The sequence below is a fragment of the Osmerus eperlanus genome, chromosome 2, assembly GCF_963692335.1.
Source record: "Osmerus eperlanus chromosome 2, fOsmEpe2.1, whole genome shotgun sequence".
Lineage (NCBI taxonomy): Eukaryota > Metazoa > Chordata > Actinopteri > Osmeriformes > Osmeridae > Osmerus > Osmerus eperlanus.
The window spans coordinates 19,756,417-19,773,418 of record NC_085019.1 but is presented as its reverse complement, the minus strand read 5'-3'; the positions used below and the strand labels follow the sequence as shown (position 1 = coordinate 19,773,418).

Below are 17,002 nucleotides of genomic sequence, written 5' to 3'. Positions count from 1 at the left end.
AATACGAGTGAAGTGTAGAATGAAATGGATGTCTTCTCATTTCCCCTGCAAGAGGCAGCCTCATCGTTGAATCAAAACGAATAAATTTGGCAGACCGGTGTACAAATTGACCTAATCTCTATGACTTAATGACGTCCTTTTAAGTTTTTCCCTTCTCGTGATATTTTCATGCATTTAGCCTACTCATTGCATTCATTCATTAATAAAGAACCCCCTTTGAAGATTATTCTACGACGTTACCCGGCAGTAGAAGATGGAATCGCGATTCAAACAGTACCATCTGCTAACTGAAAATATGCCCCCCAAAACGTAAATAAGCTTGACACTTATTTAGTGGAAAATCGCTCATTCATAAAAAGCTCACTGGTAGCGATCATTGTAAGGTAACAACGCAAAATGCGATATAGCCCTGTGTGGAGAAGCTGCCCCGGTAAATTCTACTACTACGGTACAGTACTAGTAGACTACTGCTGTGTTCGTCTTGGTAGCGATTGCGTTGGTTGAATTCGATTAAACGTTCCGTTGTACGGTTTAGGCTGAAATTAATTATTTTCATGAACAGATTGACAAAGTTTAGGCTGTGGCAATGAAGTTCAGGTTAGTAGTTAGATAGACTTTTGATTTAACCCTTGTGTTATCTTCGGGTCATTCTGACCCATCAGTCATTGTGACCCACCGTCGTATTGCGACAAATTTACCGCATACAAAGACAAAGTGAAGCATTTTCTTTTAACAGCTAGGCTGTCTCAGACCCCCCACATTGCAAAGGTTAAAAGAAAATTATTTTAATTTGTTTTTGTATTGGGTAAAATTGGGTAAACACAACGATGGTTCGTTATGAACCTTTGGGTCATGTGACCCGAAGGCAGCACGAGGGTTAAGTAAGGGGAGTGCCGAACATGTTCTGTCGCCGTTTGACTTCCTAAACAGCTGTGTACAGTATGTTAGATGTTTTTGTCGTGTGTCTCGCGTAGGCTACAGCGTTGCAGTGATACACTGGATTGAAACCACAGGTAATGATAATTTCACCCACAAATCGTTTACTTGTAATCTAATGTCATAATAAATCCTACAACGAAAATGTATATGTGAGGAATGTTTATTTTAACAATTGAAAACAGATACATCATAGACCACTGTAGTATGTGTTGCCCGGGCAACAGAGGCTAATGTCATGATGCTAATATTTCAGTGAAATAGTAGACTACCGTTTCCGAAAGTAGATGTGGGCTCACTTCCTTAACCCTCGTGCTGCCTTCGGGTCACATGACCCAAAGGTTCATAACGAACCATCGTTGTGTTTACCCAATTTTACCCAATACAAAAACAAATACAAATAATTTTCTTTTAACCATTCCAATGTGGGGGGTCTGAGACAGCCCGACAGTTAAAAGAAAATGCTTCACTTTGTTTTTGTATGAGGTAAATTTGTCGCAATACGACGGTGGGTCACAATGACTGATGGGTCAGAATGACCCGAAGATAACACAAGGGTTAATAATATCAGCTAATATTGTAAATTACACATCACAATTGTGTGTCATATCACAAAGTAAAATGAGTAAATAGTTATCACCCTGGCCTCTTTGCTTGTGGCGTTCCTGCAGCTGCCTTGCAGTAAAGCTATAGTTAGCCTAGCTATCCCCCAAGTTAACAGATGCGAAACGAATGTTCTGCTACAGGTAGTCACGCGTGTTTTCGTGACGTTAGTGACGTAGTGACGTTAGTAACGTCAGTGACTGTGGCTAGCAAATTAGCCACCGTTAGCTTCACTTTTCGCCACAAAAACTTAACTTAAGCCCAAACCATGCAACGGAACGTAAATTCCAATAGAAGCAACGCAATCGCTACCAAGACGAACCTTTTGACACCGCCGTTGTGTATGTAGGCCAAATATTGACTGAGTTTTAGGGGGGCGAAAATAAACAATAAACTAGAAAAGGCTGTTCCTGCGAAACAGCAGTGAGCACTCTGCTTGCTGCAGAGTAAGGAGCAAACATTTTAATGTATTTCAAACTGTCATAATTCAAAATTGGCTGAACATTTGAAAAAGCTGAATCATTTGGGAATAGCTGAATGTCTTGTGAACATTTTAAAGGTTGAATGGTGTCTCTAGCTGAAAGTAAGCTGAAGTAGTTACGTTTGAAAGAGGAGGAAGCTTTTTAATGATTTGAAAGGATTTACCATTACTTTTAATGGGAGAATAATTTGCACAAAAACCTTAATGTCTTAAAAAGTATAAAAGTGAGAAATACCAAAAGTCATAGCCATCATCTCCTGAAGGAGCTGAACGTTTTGATACAAAAGTTGTAGGAATCGGTTAAAGTATGCAGAACGAGTTAAAGGCCAAAAAACGGCGGAAGAACTGAGAAGTTGAAAAGCAATACTGAGAATGCTTAACAGCATTCTCACAATAAATATATATGTGAGAGAACAAAGGTGCTCTCGCCGAAGGCTTGAGCACACCCAAAAAAGAAAAAGATAGTCGTTGCTGCCATCTGGTGTTCGGAAATAATAACACCTCCGATCATTGCACATCTCCCCTTCTCTCTCCTTTTCACGAGTGCCAGTATGCATAATACGGCCAATGAAACAAACGAGTAAATGGCTCTTTATGCCATTTGTGTTATATGGTTATTCCGTGATTCCAAAATAAATCAAAACAACGGAAACCAAGCATTTCCCCATAATCTGGGCCCCCGTAGTCAAACCAGTGGGATGGGTTATTGCGCTCTTGGGTCAGCCGCTGTACAGTCAGCAAAACACCCAGAAGACGACATCATTCAGGTCAGGAAAAATGGAAGAAAATGCCCACTGATACACCGGTAGGTTCACTGAGGGACAGAATGGTGAATGAACCCATGTGGTATTATGAAGAATAGGTTTGAAGAGGGCGTTGGCAGCGTGTTTATGCCAGGGTCAGTGGTAGTGCACCTCCTGTTAGTACTGAGAAGCCAGCTGGTAGTCTCCTCTTAAATGAGCCTCCCTGGCAAAGTGCCCCAGCTGGGTACAGTCTAGCAGCGGGTGAGGCTGGCTCTCCTGGGCATCCACTGATAGGGTCTGGATAGGGGGAAACAAGAGAGCAAGGAAAACATTGAGAGAGAAAGAACTCAATGGATTACAAACATGACACGGCACAAGGCTGGTTTGCTACTGTCTCTGTGACACATCTCCAGACACTTCTAAGGTGGTGACTAGGTGTGTTTTGTCTTGTTGAGAGCCACGTGCATCTCATCCACCAGGAACACATGCAGCTGGCTGAGGAAGGCCTGGAGCTGCTCAGGGTCAGTGAAGGCCTCAGTCCTCAGCATGTTCTCTCATGTTTATGCATATCTTTGATAGAAAAACCAAGAGGGTGAATTTGTCCCAGCAGTCACCACCTGAAAGAACTTCTGTAGGACCAACAGCTGGAAGAACTACTGGCCTGCACCTACTGGGACAGCACATGCAGTAACACCAGATCTACAGTCCAACATGACAGGACACAGGGAAGATACTCTACCCCTGTAACAATGGAGCGGAAGTTCTGTCAGACTGGATAGAATCTTGGTAAACACTGGCTGACACCTTTCAGTTTTGAAGGACACAGTTGTAATTTCATTAAAAAAAACATCAAGGTGCTCAATATTCATTTCTGGTTGACCTCTTTATCTCTGAAGCCCTTTAGAGTGTCTGTGTATTTAACCCATTTGTTGAGTAAGATTGGTTGGTTTATTATGTCTTTAATTACAAGAGCTGTTGAGGCTCATGCAGGTTGTTCTTGAAACTGTATCTGTACTTTAAGGAATACAATACTTAGTAGTTCTGATGAAGACGGATAATTGTATTGTAGGGCTGTATTGGTAGAGACCTGAATAATACAGCCCCTTTGTCACTGGTCACCCAGACACTCGTCTGGGACAGTCGTTGATTAGCATGAATGTTAAAATGACAATCACACTTTAATGACACACCTCTGGAAAGGTGGTCTCAACAGTTGAAGAGGAAGGTGGACCGAGGACAACTCTGAAATGATAATTAAAAGTTGTGTTCTTGTAGATATAGTTCAAAACAGCTTTTAATGTCATGTTTGATAGGATTTTGTTTCTTATTTCATGTATCACATTATAGTAATACTTTTAATGTTGTAACAGAATGGTAAAATGTGTCCAAACTTTTGGTACCAGTCAAAAGTATGAACATATGTTCAAGGGAAAATGCATCCAAACATTTGACTGGTACTGTATATTTACAGGATATATTTACAGTGCTCGAGCCAAGGACACTGGACATCAGGTAATAAGCGATAGATAGGTAGGTAAATATTTAAAATGCTAAATTTAATCTGCAATGACATTGCGAGGTTCATTTATGTATAGGCAAAATCCATTGAATGATGGAAAATAAAACATATAGTGGTCATTGGTCAAATTGAAAATAAAGTTATATTACCAGTGGCAGTTGTTTGTCGCTTGAATTCTGCTATCTCTGCCCTTGCCTGAGACTGCAAACAATACAGGTGTTGTACCGAAATCGGTGACCTATCGAAAACAGATTAGCAGTGTGGCAAGCAACAACAAACAATTACAATGGGTTTAGCACATTTGTTCATACCGAAATCACAAAACTCTTAGCACACACTTAACACAAGCTGTGGACTAAACTGAGGCTACTTTTTTCATTGCTTTCACATATGCATTGAATGACTGCAATAGTTTTGTTTAAATCATAATAGTTAAATTTTGTGAGACAGCGTAGTCCTGCCAGGAAATTAGCTATGGAGGATCTGTATTGTTGTTGACCCTTACCTCAAAAGTCAGATTTACATAACGGTCTGGCGGCTGGCGCACACCTGCAAGGATTAAATTTACATGTATTCATTCAGCAGACGCTTTTATCCAAAGCGACTTCCAAGAGAGAGCTTTACAAAGTGCATAGGTCACTGATAATAACAACAAGATAGCCCCAAAAACATAGCGGGTAGCCAAAACATGAAGCACATATTGTGAACAACCAAAATAAGTGCCAAAGGAAAGAACCATAAGAGCATGTAGTTAAACAAGTTTCAATTAAACAACATGAATCGTTATAATGTAGACTTACAATATGAATTGGTGTGTGAGTGTTGCCTATGAATATAATTCACAGCACAGAAGAGATTATCAATGAGTTGTCAGTGAGTAGGCCTACATGAGTTTATGTTGCATAATCACACATTAAATCGCGGACTCATCACGATAGGACTGATGTGTAGCATCAGACCAAAACGAAATACAGTAATCCCTCGTTTATCGCGGGGGTTACGTTCCGAAAATGACCCGCGATAAGTGAAATCCGCGAAACAGAAAACTTTTTTTTTTTTACAATTAGCAACTATTACATGTATACAAATACAGTGACTCACGTGTAGGCCGTTTCGTCGACATTATGGGTTTAGGAGATGTTCGAAATTACAAGATAATTTGGCCAACTTAATGTAAATTTGCCAAGCTGTTTTATGTACGTACACATAACTGCACGAGACGATGATATGATATGATACGATGATAGCACAATTCGTAGCATGTTTTGATACAAGAAGCGGGAGTGAGTTTTTAGCGAATCAGAATGCAGAGCACAATGCACCAAAAAAAAAAAAAAATGCATTATGAAAATCCGCGAAATAGCGAATCCGCGATAAGTGAACCGCGAAGTGGCGAGGGATCACTGTAGTATGTGGCTGCCTTGATTTACTACCGATTTGTGCAGCACAGGCTACCGCTGCCATCTAGTGGTCGACTGTGGTAATGCACGCTACCACGCTGTACTCCTATGTAACGAGTGGAATACATCGTTTTCACAAAGTGCAGTGACACACGTCCCGTCGCAGCAATAGGGAATCGAACTGGCAACTTTCAGATTACTAGCCCGCTTCCCTAACCGCTCAGCCACCTGACTCACCTTCTGAAGGGTATGACTTTACCTACGTTCATCCAGCTTCATAGACAGAACCTAGTGACATGTTTATTTTTTATTTTTTTGTACAAATCTGAGTAGGGGCAGTATTTTTGTGATCTTCATAATAGTTGGTAAATGCGAAAATAGCCCATGCCTGTGTGTGTTTGGCGTCTGGTTTTGGAGAGAGGCCCTCTCTTACTGGATGATAAGTGTAAGAACCTTAAGGTTCCTTTTATAAATATTTCGCAAACCTGGACTTTGTGTTCAGATTTTTTTTAACCTTTATTGGAACATTTCATATGAATCATCTTAGACCAACAGATCAATGATAAGTAAATATGCAGGATGAAAAAGATAAATGAAGATAATGGAATAAATGAATACAATGCTGACGCTGCTGAGCACACCGGCGACCCACAAGGCAGGCAAACAGCTAGACCTCATCCTGACACGTAACTGTATCACTGACTTAACCTCTGTAACCCCACTGCATATTTCTGATCACTACTTTATCCAATTCTCTATCTCTCTCCCTCCAACTCCTTCTACCTCCCCTCCCCTTGTAACTTTCCGGCGCGACCTCCGCTCCCTATCCCCCTCCCATTTCTCCTCTATTGTAACATCCTCCCTCCCCCCCATTGACGAGTTCTCGTCCCACCCCACTAACACTGCCACCGACACCTTGTTAACCACTTTAACTGCATCACTTGACTCTCTCTGTCCCCTGTCAACCAGGCCTGCACAATCTTCTCCCTCCTGCCCGTGGCTTACGGATGTTATTCGTGAAGAACGGTCCACCCTTCGGGCAGCTGAGAGGAGATGGCGCAAGTCCAAAGGCGGTCTGGACCTTGATAAGTATCACTCCCTCCTCAAATCCTTCCAACCTAACTGGTGCTAAAACCCTCTACTTTCTGAACAAAATTAACTCCGCTTCAAACCCCCACAAACTTTTTTCTACCTTCTCCACCCTTCTTAACCCCCCTCCCCCACCCCTTCCCTCCACCCTGACAGCAGACGACTTCTCCTTCTTCTTTGAGAAAAAAGTCGCCGACATTAGCAGTCGGTTCCCTAAACCCACCTTTCCTACTCTCTCACCCTCCATGACTGACCCAACTAAATGTCTAAACTCTTTTTCTCCCCTGTCTGAGGCAGAGATCTCTGACCTCATTCTCTCTCATCGCCCCACCTCCTGTCCCCTTGATCCTATCCCCTCCCCTCTCTTTCAAACCATCTCCCCCTCCATCATAACTTTTCTTCTCCATGTCCTAAACTCCTCTCTTACCTCTGGCACCTTCCCCTCTGCCTTCAAACAGGCTAGAGTTACCCCTCTACTCAAAAAACCCTCCCTTAACCCTGCCGTCCTTCAGAACTACAGACCGGTATCACTGTTACCCTTCCTTTCAAAAACAATTGAACGTGCTGTATCTAACCAACTGTCTAACTTCCTGCTGGCCAGACTTTCTGAGATGGGCATCACTGGCACTGCACTTCAGTGGATCTCATCCTACCTGTCGGGAAGATCCTACCAGGTCTCCTGGGGAGGCAAAGTGTCAGGCCCCCACCAGCTCTCCACTGGTGTCCCACAGGGATCTGTCCTTGGCCCCCTCCTCTTCTCCCTCTACACCACCTCGCTTGGACCAATCATCACCTCCCATGGCTTCTCCTACCACTGCTATGCTGACGACACGCAGCTGTACCTGTCGTTCCCCCCGACTGATCCAGGGATCTCAGCTAGGATCGAGGCCTGCCTCACAGACATCTCCGCCTGGATGACCGAGCACCACCTCCAGCTGAACCTTGCCAAAACAGAACTTCTCATCATCCCGGCTAAACCCTCCATCTCCTACGATCTCTCAATCACCCTGTGATCTGCGACGGTGATCCCTTCATCCTCTGCCAGGAACCTTGGGGTTACCATGGACGACGAGCTCTCCCTCACGGCCCACATTGCTGCGGTCTCCCGGTCGCGTAGATTCACCCTCTACAACATCCGGAAGATCAGGAGATACCTGTCTGAGCACTCCACCCAGCTGCTAGTCCAAGCACTTGTCCTCTCCAAGTTGGACTATTGCAACTCGCTGCTCGCTGGTCTCCCAGCATGTGCAACCCGCCCTCTTCAGAGGATTCAGAACGCAGCGGCCCGCCTGGTCTACAATCTACCCAGATGCTCTCATGTTACTCCGCTCCTCATCTCTCTCCACTGGCTACCTATCATGGCCCGTATCAGATTCAAGACCCTCGTATTGACCTTCCGAGCAGTGAACGGGACTGCACCCGTCTACATCAAGTCTCTCCTGCAGCCTTACACCCCCACCCGTCACCTACGGTCTTCTTCAGACAACCGCCTGGTGGTCCCACCGCTCAAGACCGCCCGGTCCCAACACAAGCTCTTCTCCTGTCTGGCCCCCCAGTGGTGGAATCAACTCCCCACCTCCATCAGAGACACTGACTGTCTCTCCACCTTCAAGAAAAGGCTCAAGACGCACTTGTTCCGGGAGTACAACGGTACTTAGGAATGGTTCGCTTGACCCGATGTTAGTTTCCTCAAGGATCACAATGACTCTTGCTCAGAGACTTGTTGCTCTTGTGGTTAGTGGTAACTGTTTAAAACATGTACTCGCTGTGATATATTGTTTTTATTATTGTTGCTTGTTTTTTCCACAGGTACACTTGCACGTATAGCGGTTCATGTTGTTTAATTGTAACTTGTTTAACTACATGCTCTTATGGTTCTTCCCTTTGGCACTTACTTTGGTTGTTCACAATGTGTGCTTCATGTTTTGGCTACTCGCAATGTTTTGTGGCTATCTTGTTGTTATGATCAGTGACCTATGCACTTTGTAAAGCTCTCTCTTGGAAGTCGCTTTGGATAAAAGCGTCTGCTAAATGAATAAATGTAAATGTAAACGTAAATGTAAACAATACAATTGAACGCGCTGTATCTAACCAACTGTCAAACTTCCTCTCTCAGAACAACTTGCTTGACCCCAACCAATCGGGCTTCAAGACTGGCCACTCCACAGAAACTGCCCTCCTGTCAGTCACCACTGCCCTCCAGTCTGCCAGAGTGGCTTCGAGGTCATCCGTCATCATTCTGCTGGACCTTTCTGCAGTGTTTGATTCGGTTAACCATCAAATCCTGCTGGCCAGACTTTCTGAGATGGGCATCACTGGCACTGCACTTCAGTGGATCTCATCCTACCTGTCGGGAAGATCCTACCAGGTCTCCTGGGGAGGCAAAGTGTCAGGCCCCCACCAGCTCTCCACTGGTGTCCCACAGGGATCTGTCCTTGGACCCCTCCTCTTCTCCCTCTACACCACCTCGCTTGGACCAATCATCACCTCCCATGGCTTCTCCTACCACTGCTATGCTGACGACACGCAGCTGTACCTGTCGTTCCCCCCGACTGATCCAGGGATCTCAGCTAGGATCGAGGCCTGCCTCACAGACATCTCCGCCTGGATGACCGAGCACCACCTCCAGCTGAACCTCGCCAAAACAGAACTCCTCATCATCCCGGCCAAACCCTCCATCTCCCACGATCTCTCAATCACCCTGGGATCTGCGACGGTGACCCCTTCATCCTCTGCCAGGAACCTCGGGGTGACCATGGATGACAAGCTCTCTCTCACAGCCCACATTGCTGCGGTCTCCCGGTCGTGTAGATTCACCCTCTACAACATCCGGAAAATCAGGAGATACCTATCTGAGCATTCCACCCAGCTGCTAGTCCAAGCACTTGTCCTCTCAAAGTTGGACTACTGCAACTCGCTGCTCGCCGGTCTCCCAGCATGCGCAACCTGCCCTCTCCAGAGGATTCAGAACGCGGCGGCCCGTCTGGTCTTCAATCTACCCAGACGCTCCCATGTTACCCCGCTCCTCATCTCCCTCCACTGGCTTCCCATCACGGCCCGTATCAGATTCAGCCTTACACCCCCACCTGCCTCCTACGGTCTTCTTCTGACAACCGTCTGGTGGTCCGACTTCTCAAGCTCTTCTCCTGTTTGGCCCCCCAATGGTGGAATCAACTCCCCACCTCCATCAGAGACACTGACTGTCTCCCCACCTTCAAGAAAAGGCTTAAGATGCACTTGTTCCGGGAGTACAACGGTACTAGGAATGATTTGCTGGACCTGATGTTAGTTTCTTCCAGGAACACAATGACTCTTATTGAGGGACTTGTTACTCTTGTTGGTTAGTTGAACGAATCATTGATGCGAAGACTTGGTTGGCAGAAGAACGAAACATTGATCCGAACACACGGTTGGGAGGTGAACGATTCGTTCATCTGCCGGGTACTAGCCAGATTCCCTAACCGCTCAGCCACCTGACTCCCTAAGTTTAGTTCATTTTACTGAACGAGATTCAAAGAACCGAGTCAGTAAAATGATCCTACCTTCCATCACTACTCCGCAGCTTCACTCGTTGAAAACCAACCAATCAGCGCGCAGCTCATCTATATATTTATGAGCATACCATAAAAGGAGAAAACCTAGCGTTTTTTCCCAGGACAATTTCACAGGAAGCACAAGGGGGCATAGAACAGCACCCGGGCCATTTTCAGCCCAACCAATGTTACATACCCTATTTGGAAACCTTAAGGAAGTGTGAAATACCCCCCAAAACAGTCAATGACCCCTTTAATTGTAACTTGTTTAACGGCATGCTCTAATGATTCTTCTCATTAGCACTTATTTGGTTTTCACAATTTATGCTTCATGGTTTTGTCTACCTGCAATATTTTTTTGGGCTATCTCGTTGTTATGCTCAGTGACCTATGCACTTTTGTAAAGCTCTCTCTTGGAAGTCGCTTTGGATTAAAGCGTCTGCCGAATGAATAATTGTAAATGTATGTACCTGGAACCATATGGTTCTATGAACAATCGTTATGGTTTTACTGTTCACACAATAGTGCTACCCCTTTTAAAAGTGTATGCTCCACACAGTTGTGTGTCTCTCACAGAAGATGTGTGCTCTCACCAGAGTCCAGGGACCTCATGTATAAAGGATTGCGCAGCTTTCATACCAGAAGATGGCGTATGGCCAAAATTCGAAAAGTACCTACGCACAGAAATATTCACATGTATAAAACCGGTCGTACGCCAGGTCCTGCGCACCTTTCCTTTATAAATCACAATCAACGTGAGATTGACCGCACGTAAACGAGCCACTGACCCCACCTTGCCTCCTCCCATAAATGAATATGCAGATGAACTATAAATGCGCTCCTGATGTCATTTCTTTGTCTGAATTACCGTATTTCTTCGAATAAACGCCACCCTCGAATAAACGCTGCACCAAAAATGAACGTTAAACGCCGTGGCATTTATTCGAAGAAATACGGTGACTGTGAGATCGAGGTTCTGACAACAGAGGTGGAGGCGAGAAAATGTGTCCTGTTTGGCGGCCTGTCATCAGGTATTAGCGACAAAAGAAAGTCGGCAGAGTGGAAAACTGTCACTATTTGCGCCCTTTCTTGTTTTTAACCTGTAGCACAGAGATTTAGCTAAATGTAAAGTGCATTACAAATAAAATCATTATTATTATTATAGGGCCATAAATGCTGTGGGTTCAGAGAACCGGACCATGGCAGAAATTAAGAACAAATGGTCCGATGTAAAACTTTAAATGAAGAAACGAGTGGTGGCGCATAATAACAGCATGGCAGCTATAGGGTTAGCGTGACATGCATTTCCAGAGTGATTTTGTCGTTCATTTGACACCTTCAAGTTTAACAGAAGTTATTAAGTGGTGGCGGATTAAACAGAAGGCTATACAGCATTTCCCGTTTTGGGTTCTGGCATTTTGATGTGATCATCCACATTAATGATCAAACTTTTATTACCGTAGGTAGCCCAAATATGTTTTTTGAATAACTAACGTTATGCCTACGTATGACAGAAACTGTAGTGGAAACTTTATTTTGTAATGTTTGGTGAGTTTCCGCACTTTTCAGTTAGAATTCGCCATGTTACAGAGCCAGACGAGACTTTGCGGACGGTACGCACCTTCTCACGTCTGCTCAAAGGTTTCCATGACGGCCCGCACATTCTCACGTCAAGTAAATCTTTATACATCACACCGTGTGCGTGAAAACCAGCGTACGCAAGCTTTTTGTGCGTACGCAACGTTTATACATGAGGCCCCAGGCCACCACACTGGTGGGGTTGACGCACGTGGCTCTCTCAAAGAAGGTCTCTGCCTCCTTGTGGCGCTCACCCATCTCTGTTAGGACCCCACACATCAAGCTGCAGGGTGGAAACACTGTTAGCCAATACAAGATGGGTGATCATTCCCAGCTTCGCAGCAGCGGCAGCGTTGCTGAAGCCAGAGGCCCCCACTCTGCTGCCTGCTCTCCTGGGCAGGTGTGCCTGGTCTTTGGACACAGCGTAGTGGAAGCACTCCTGAGCCTTCAGGTAGTCAGCCCTCAGCAAATAGTCAAACCAGTGGGATGGGTTATTGCGATCTCGAGTTAGCCGCTGTACAGTCAGCAAAACACCCAGAAGACGACATTCAGGTGAAGAAAAATGGCAGAAAATGCCCACTGATACACCGGTAGGTTCACTGAGGGACAGAATTGTGAATGAACCCATGTGGTATTATGATGAATAGGTTTGAAGAGGGTGTTGGCAGCGTGTTCATGCCAGGGTCAGTGGTAGTGCACCTCCTGGTAGTAGTGAGAAGCCAGCTGGTAGTCTCCTCTTAAATGAGCCTCCCTGGCAAAGTGCCCCAGCTGGGTACAGTCTAGCAGCGGGTGAGGCTGGCTCTCCTGGGCACCCACTGATAGGGTCTGGAGAGGGGGAAACAAGAGACCAAGGAAAAAATTGAGAAAGAATTAAATGGATTACAAACGTGACACGGCACAAGGCTGGTTTGCTACCGTCTCTGTGAACACATCTCCAAACACGTTTAAGGTGGTGACAGTGGTATGTGTGTTTTGCCTTGTTGAGGGCCACGTGCATCTCATCCACCAGGAACACATGGAGCTGGCTGAGGAATGCCTGGAGCTGCTCAGGGTCAGTAAAGGCCTCAGTCCTCAGCCTCTTCTCCCATACGATCTTCACCACAGACTACTGAGAAACACACACGGACACAAAAACAGTAAGAGACAATGGAAGAAACGCTTCCACTATGTTTCTTTCATTTCTCTAACATTTCCAAACAGCTGCTTGAAATGCTCCAGAACCTGGCCCGCCACACTGGCAATCTGGCTGTGGTACCCCTGGATGGCCTAAGACACAACTGCATTCAGCACTGGTCACTCCTGCACACCAGCAGGAAGAAGTAGGAAGACATGTAGTGGCTGGCAAATGGCCACAAGGTGTCGACACAGCAAAGTGAATGGAGAAGTGTGCTAGCGTCATGGTGATTGGATTTTGTTATTGTGAAGTGTGTGTTGTGATTACTCTCTCTGCTCCAGCGGGTCTGCGAGGCAGGGAGGGTCTGGGAATAAGCAGCTCCTTCGACCTGTCAATAGACAGACACACATTGTCTCTCTTCTGACTATTACTCACTTCCCTTCCATACTTACAGTTACTGTTCTGAGTACAGTAACGAGGCAGTTCCAATCAAATGATAAACACTTATGACCTCCTACACCCCTCAATCCTTTAAATCTCAGTCTGTACAGTTACAGTACTGTACCTTGGAGCTAGCTCCTCAGGCAGTCTCTTACATTTACATTTAGTCATTTTTAGCAGACACTCCAGAGCGACTTACAGTAAGTACAGGGACATTCCCCTGAGGCAAATAGGGTGAAGTGCCTTGCCCAAAGACAAAACGTCATTTGGCACGGCCGGGAATCGAACTGGCAACCTTCAGATTACTAGCCCGATTCCCGATTCCCACCATAGCCCTCTTGGTCACCAAGGGCTTCTGCATACATATGCACACATAGATTGATGAGTGTGGAGGGTAATGAGATACTGAAACTGGACCTGTAGTGACATCCTTCTCAGTGACAGGGGCGTCGATCCCACTCATCTGGCCCCTCCAAGTTGACCTCTGGCTTCACCTTGGTCACACTCAGCTGTAGTAGGCTTCACCATGACCCCTGGCTGATATCATAACACAGCACGCATCACTACTACTATCACTACATGATAGTCTTCGTTTGGGAGATGTCGAGCTGGGGGCGGGAGAGGGTGCACAGGGCAGATTTTCTCTGCTTTTTTCCAGCTGTTTCTCTTCATTAGAGTGTGGTCATGGATCATTGAATACAGTTATAGGCAGTTGCAAATTCAGTTGGGGAGTAGGAAAATCTGGCCTTTGATTCAATTCTATGGTAATGAGCACAATTCGAAAAATATGTGTGGGCGAGTCACATATGAGGCCACAAATTTGTTCAGTACGTTTCTTGACAAATACTTAAAAAATGGTCATTTGTATACGTGTGTGTACATGTGTCGAGCCCATGCAGTCTGCTGGTGTTTGTGTGTGTGCCCACGTGCACTTTCAAGTTCTGCGCGTGTGTTCACACACGTGCACGCGCATGCCACCTTGTGTGTGCATGTGAGTCTACGCGTGTGGGAGTTTGTTATTTGTCTGGCAGCCGTCTGCCGTGTCAGATGCTCAGTTGGTGGGGTGGCTGTGTGCTCCTCTCCTCTCCGTCTGCTGCGCCTCCACAGGGTGCCGGTGAGGGGCAGATGAGCTAACACGATGATTCACCATCCTCTGATGGAGCCAAAAGCTGCTGCTGTTACTGCTAATTGCTTTGGGAAGCAGCTTCTGTACCGCGGAACCGGATTCAATCAGATGGGAAATCCGGCTCTGATCTAAGACAGACCACTGGTACAGGTGGCCTCTGTCGGCCCTGCCGGAGCCTACTTTGATAAGTGCTGTGCTATGTGAGTCACACTGTAACTAAGAACAAGGCTACAGAACTTACAGGACTGCTTTCTTGGTAGCTGGCCTTACTTTTCTGGACGATTCCTTGGTTTCCTTCCTGCCCTTGTGGCTGTCGAAGGTCTTGCTGGGGGCGGCCTTGCAGGACCCCACGGACGAAGGAGCTCGGCCTCTTCCCTGCGTGGTGGGGGCCCTGGCGCTCTCCTTCAGAACGCTGACGCTGCGCTTAGCCTTTGAAACACACAAGGTCACATGGGTGATAGCAGGGAAAACGGGCGAGGGGGCACTGAGTTGCTACGTAAACCGCCTGGCGCGTAGCTCAGAGGCATCACGTTGAGATTATTAGAGCGTCAGAGCACTTATGATGGATTTCAGCAAGGTAGAGATCAACAGACTGAAAAAAAACTGCTTATGATCAAAGTGCTGGAACGACACAGGGAAAAAAATACTCTCAAGAGACCAGAGCCCACAGTACGGTAGAAACAACAGAGATAAATGGACCCATGAGATAGTTGTGCATTGCGGTTTGTATTGTTATATTACTATATTTCTGTATAAGATGTTTGATGAACAATGTCTAAAATGTTCCTTTTGAGAGCAATTCAGGTTGTAATGTAGCAATTAAAAAAAGAAGGGAAATAAAGAAGAGAAATTATTAATAAAATATCCTCAAAAACACTCTTGAACAGATTTGGACAGGACTGATCTGACAGAGAAGATTATAGGGACGTGGCATTTGGCAGGAAAATAATAACAATCTGGCCAACTGCTGTGTCTGAAAATTCTTAACTCCACATGATTGGCTACGTCTGTTCTTTGATGCTGAACCCTCTTTCTTCTCCCCCAGCTCCTGCTAGTCAAGTCTGACAAGCTCCTCTGCCTCAGTCCTACTGCCCCTCTCCCTCTCCATACCTGCTGTACTGTACTGTCACAGAATACTGTCACAGAATACTGTCACAGAATACTGACACAGAATACTGACACAGAATACTGTCACAGAATACTGTCACGGAAACAGCACCATTACGACGTTCCGTCTTGAAGTGTTTTCATCCATGTCTGTCTGCAAGCTTGCTTTCCCTTGTTTGTCTGTCCTCTCCTTATCTAACAGCTCAGAGTCGTAGAAGGGGTAGAGTCGTTAAGCTCCTCGGATACGTTTCGCCCCGGGATACAATAGAGGGGCCATGTCGATGTAAGCCACACCGTGGAAGGAGATCTGGGACTCATACTCAGCTTGCTAACACACAAACACAGAGAGGCGGCTATTTAGTTTCATACTTGTAAATACACAGCACAGGACACAGATCATACTGCTATGGTTAGCACCACACTATCTGAGACCACCTGGACTCATCTCATCTAAGCTGTCGCTGGTTACCAAGTTCTGAAACATCGTGCAGAAACAGTAATCAGAAGAGTCTTAAGTTTTGATGGTTCAATACAGACAGACTCATCAGATCCAGTTAAGTTCAGATTTGTTCAGATCTTCTCTTCTGTGAGGCTCTGTGATGCTGAATAATGCTCTGTGAGGCTCTGTGATGCTGAATAATGCTCTGTGATGCTTTGTGAGGCTCTATGATGCTCTGTGAGGCTCTGTGATGCTGAATGATGCTCTGTGAGGCTCTGTGAGGCTCTGTGATGCTGAATGATACCCTATGATGCTCTGTAATCAAGCGGAGCTGGTTCATGAAGGAGGACGCGAGACATAGCGCGTCACTAGCAACGCGTCATATTATGCTGCAGGGTACTCCCTCCTAATAGGGCGGGGTATATAGCGGGGTATCCCGGCATATGCATTGCTAGTGCGACATAGACATCAGTCATCCTGCTGCCTCCGCCTCCCCGGCCTCCACCCTTGGTTCTGTTTCCTGTTGTAGGGGGAATGCGTCGCTGCTCTCTGCTCGGAGGATGAGATGGTGTCTCCGTTGGGTGCGGCAGGGAGCTGATACAAGCAGAACCACAATGCCAAATCAAGTGTTACAATCATGTATTGTATAGTGTGCAATAAAGTATTAGTAAATATATACTGAGTCCTCCTGCCTGAACCTTCTTTGTGGCTTTTTGCTTGTGACATCTCACAGTTACAGGTTTCCCAGGTTTTCCTCCCTTCGGGGCTCCAGCCTGCATGGACCTCATGACCTCCACCGGCCACAGTCGACTCTTCGCTATCCTACGGGTCAAGCTGAGCAAGGCAGGAAGGAGAAGGGCGTTGGCGAGATGAAGGATAGCCACACTATTCAT

At 45.8% G+C, this 17,002-nt stretch overlaps 1 protein-coding gene across 1 annotated transcript; it reads right to left on the bottom strand.

The window, feature by feature from the left end:
* Positions 1 to 3,416: 3,416 nt before the first annotated feature.
* LOC134037195 (cilia- and flagella-associated protein 70-like) lies at positions 3,417 to 17,002 on the bottom strand. The gene is given in 9 exon segments (XM_062482534.1): positions 3,417 to 3,462; positions 12,055 to 12,169; positions 12,276 to 12,396; positions 12,582 to 12,707; positions 12,859 to 13,049; positions 13,052 to 13,148; positions 13,324 to 13,384; positions 14,805 to 14,992; positions 16,841 to 17,002. Coding segments are annotated over 9 exon segments (1,107 nt in total).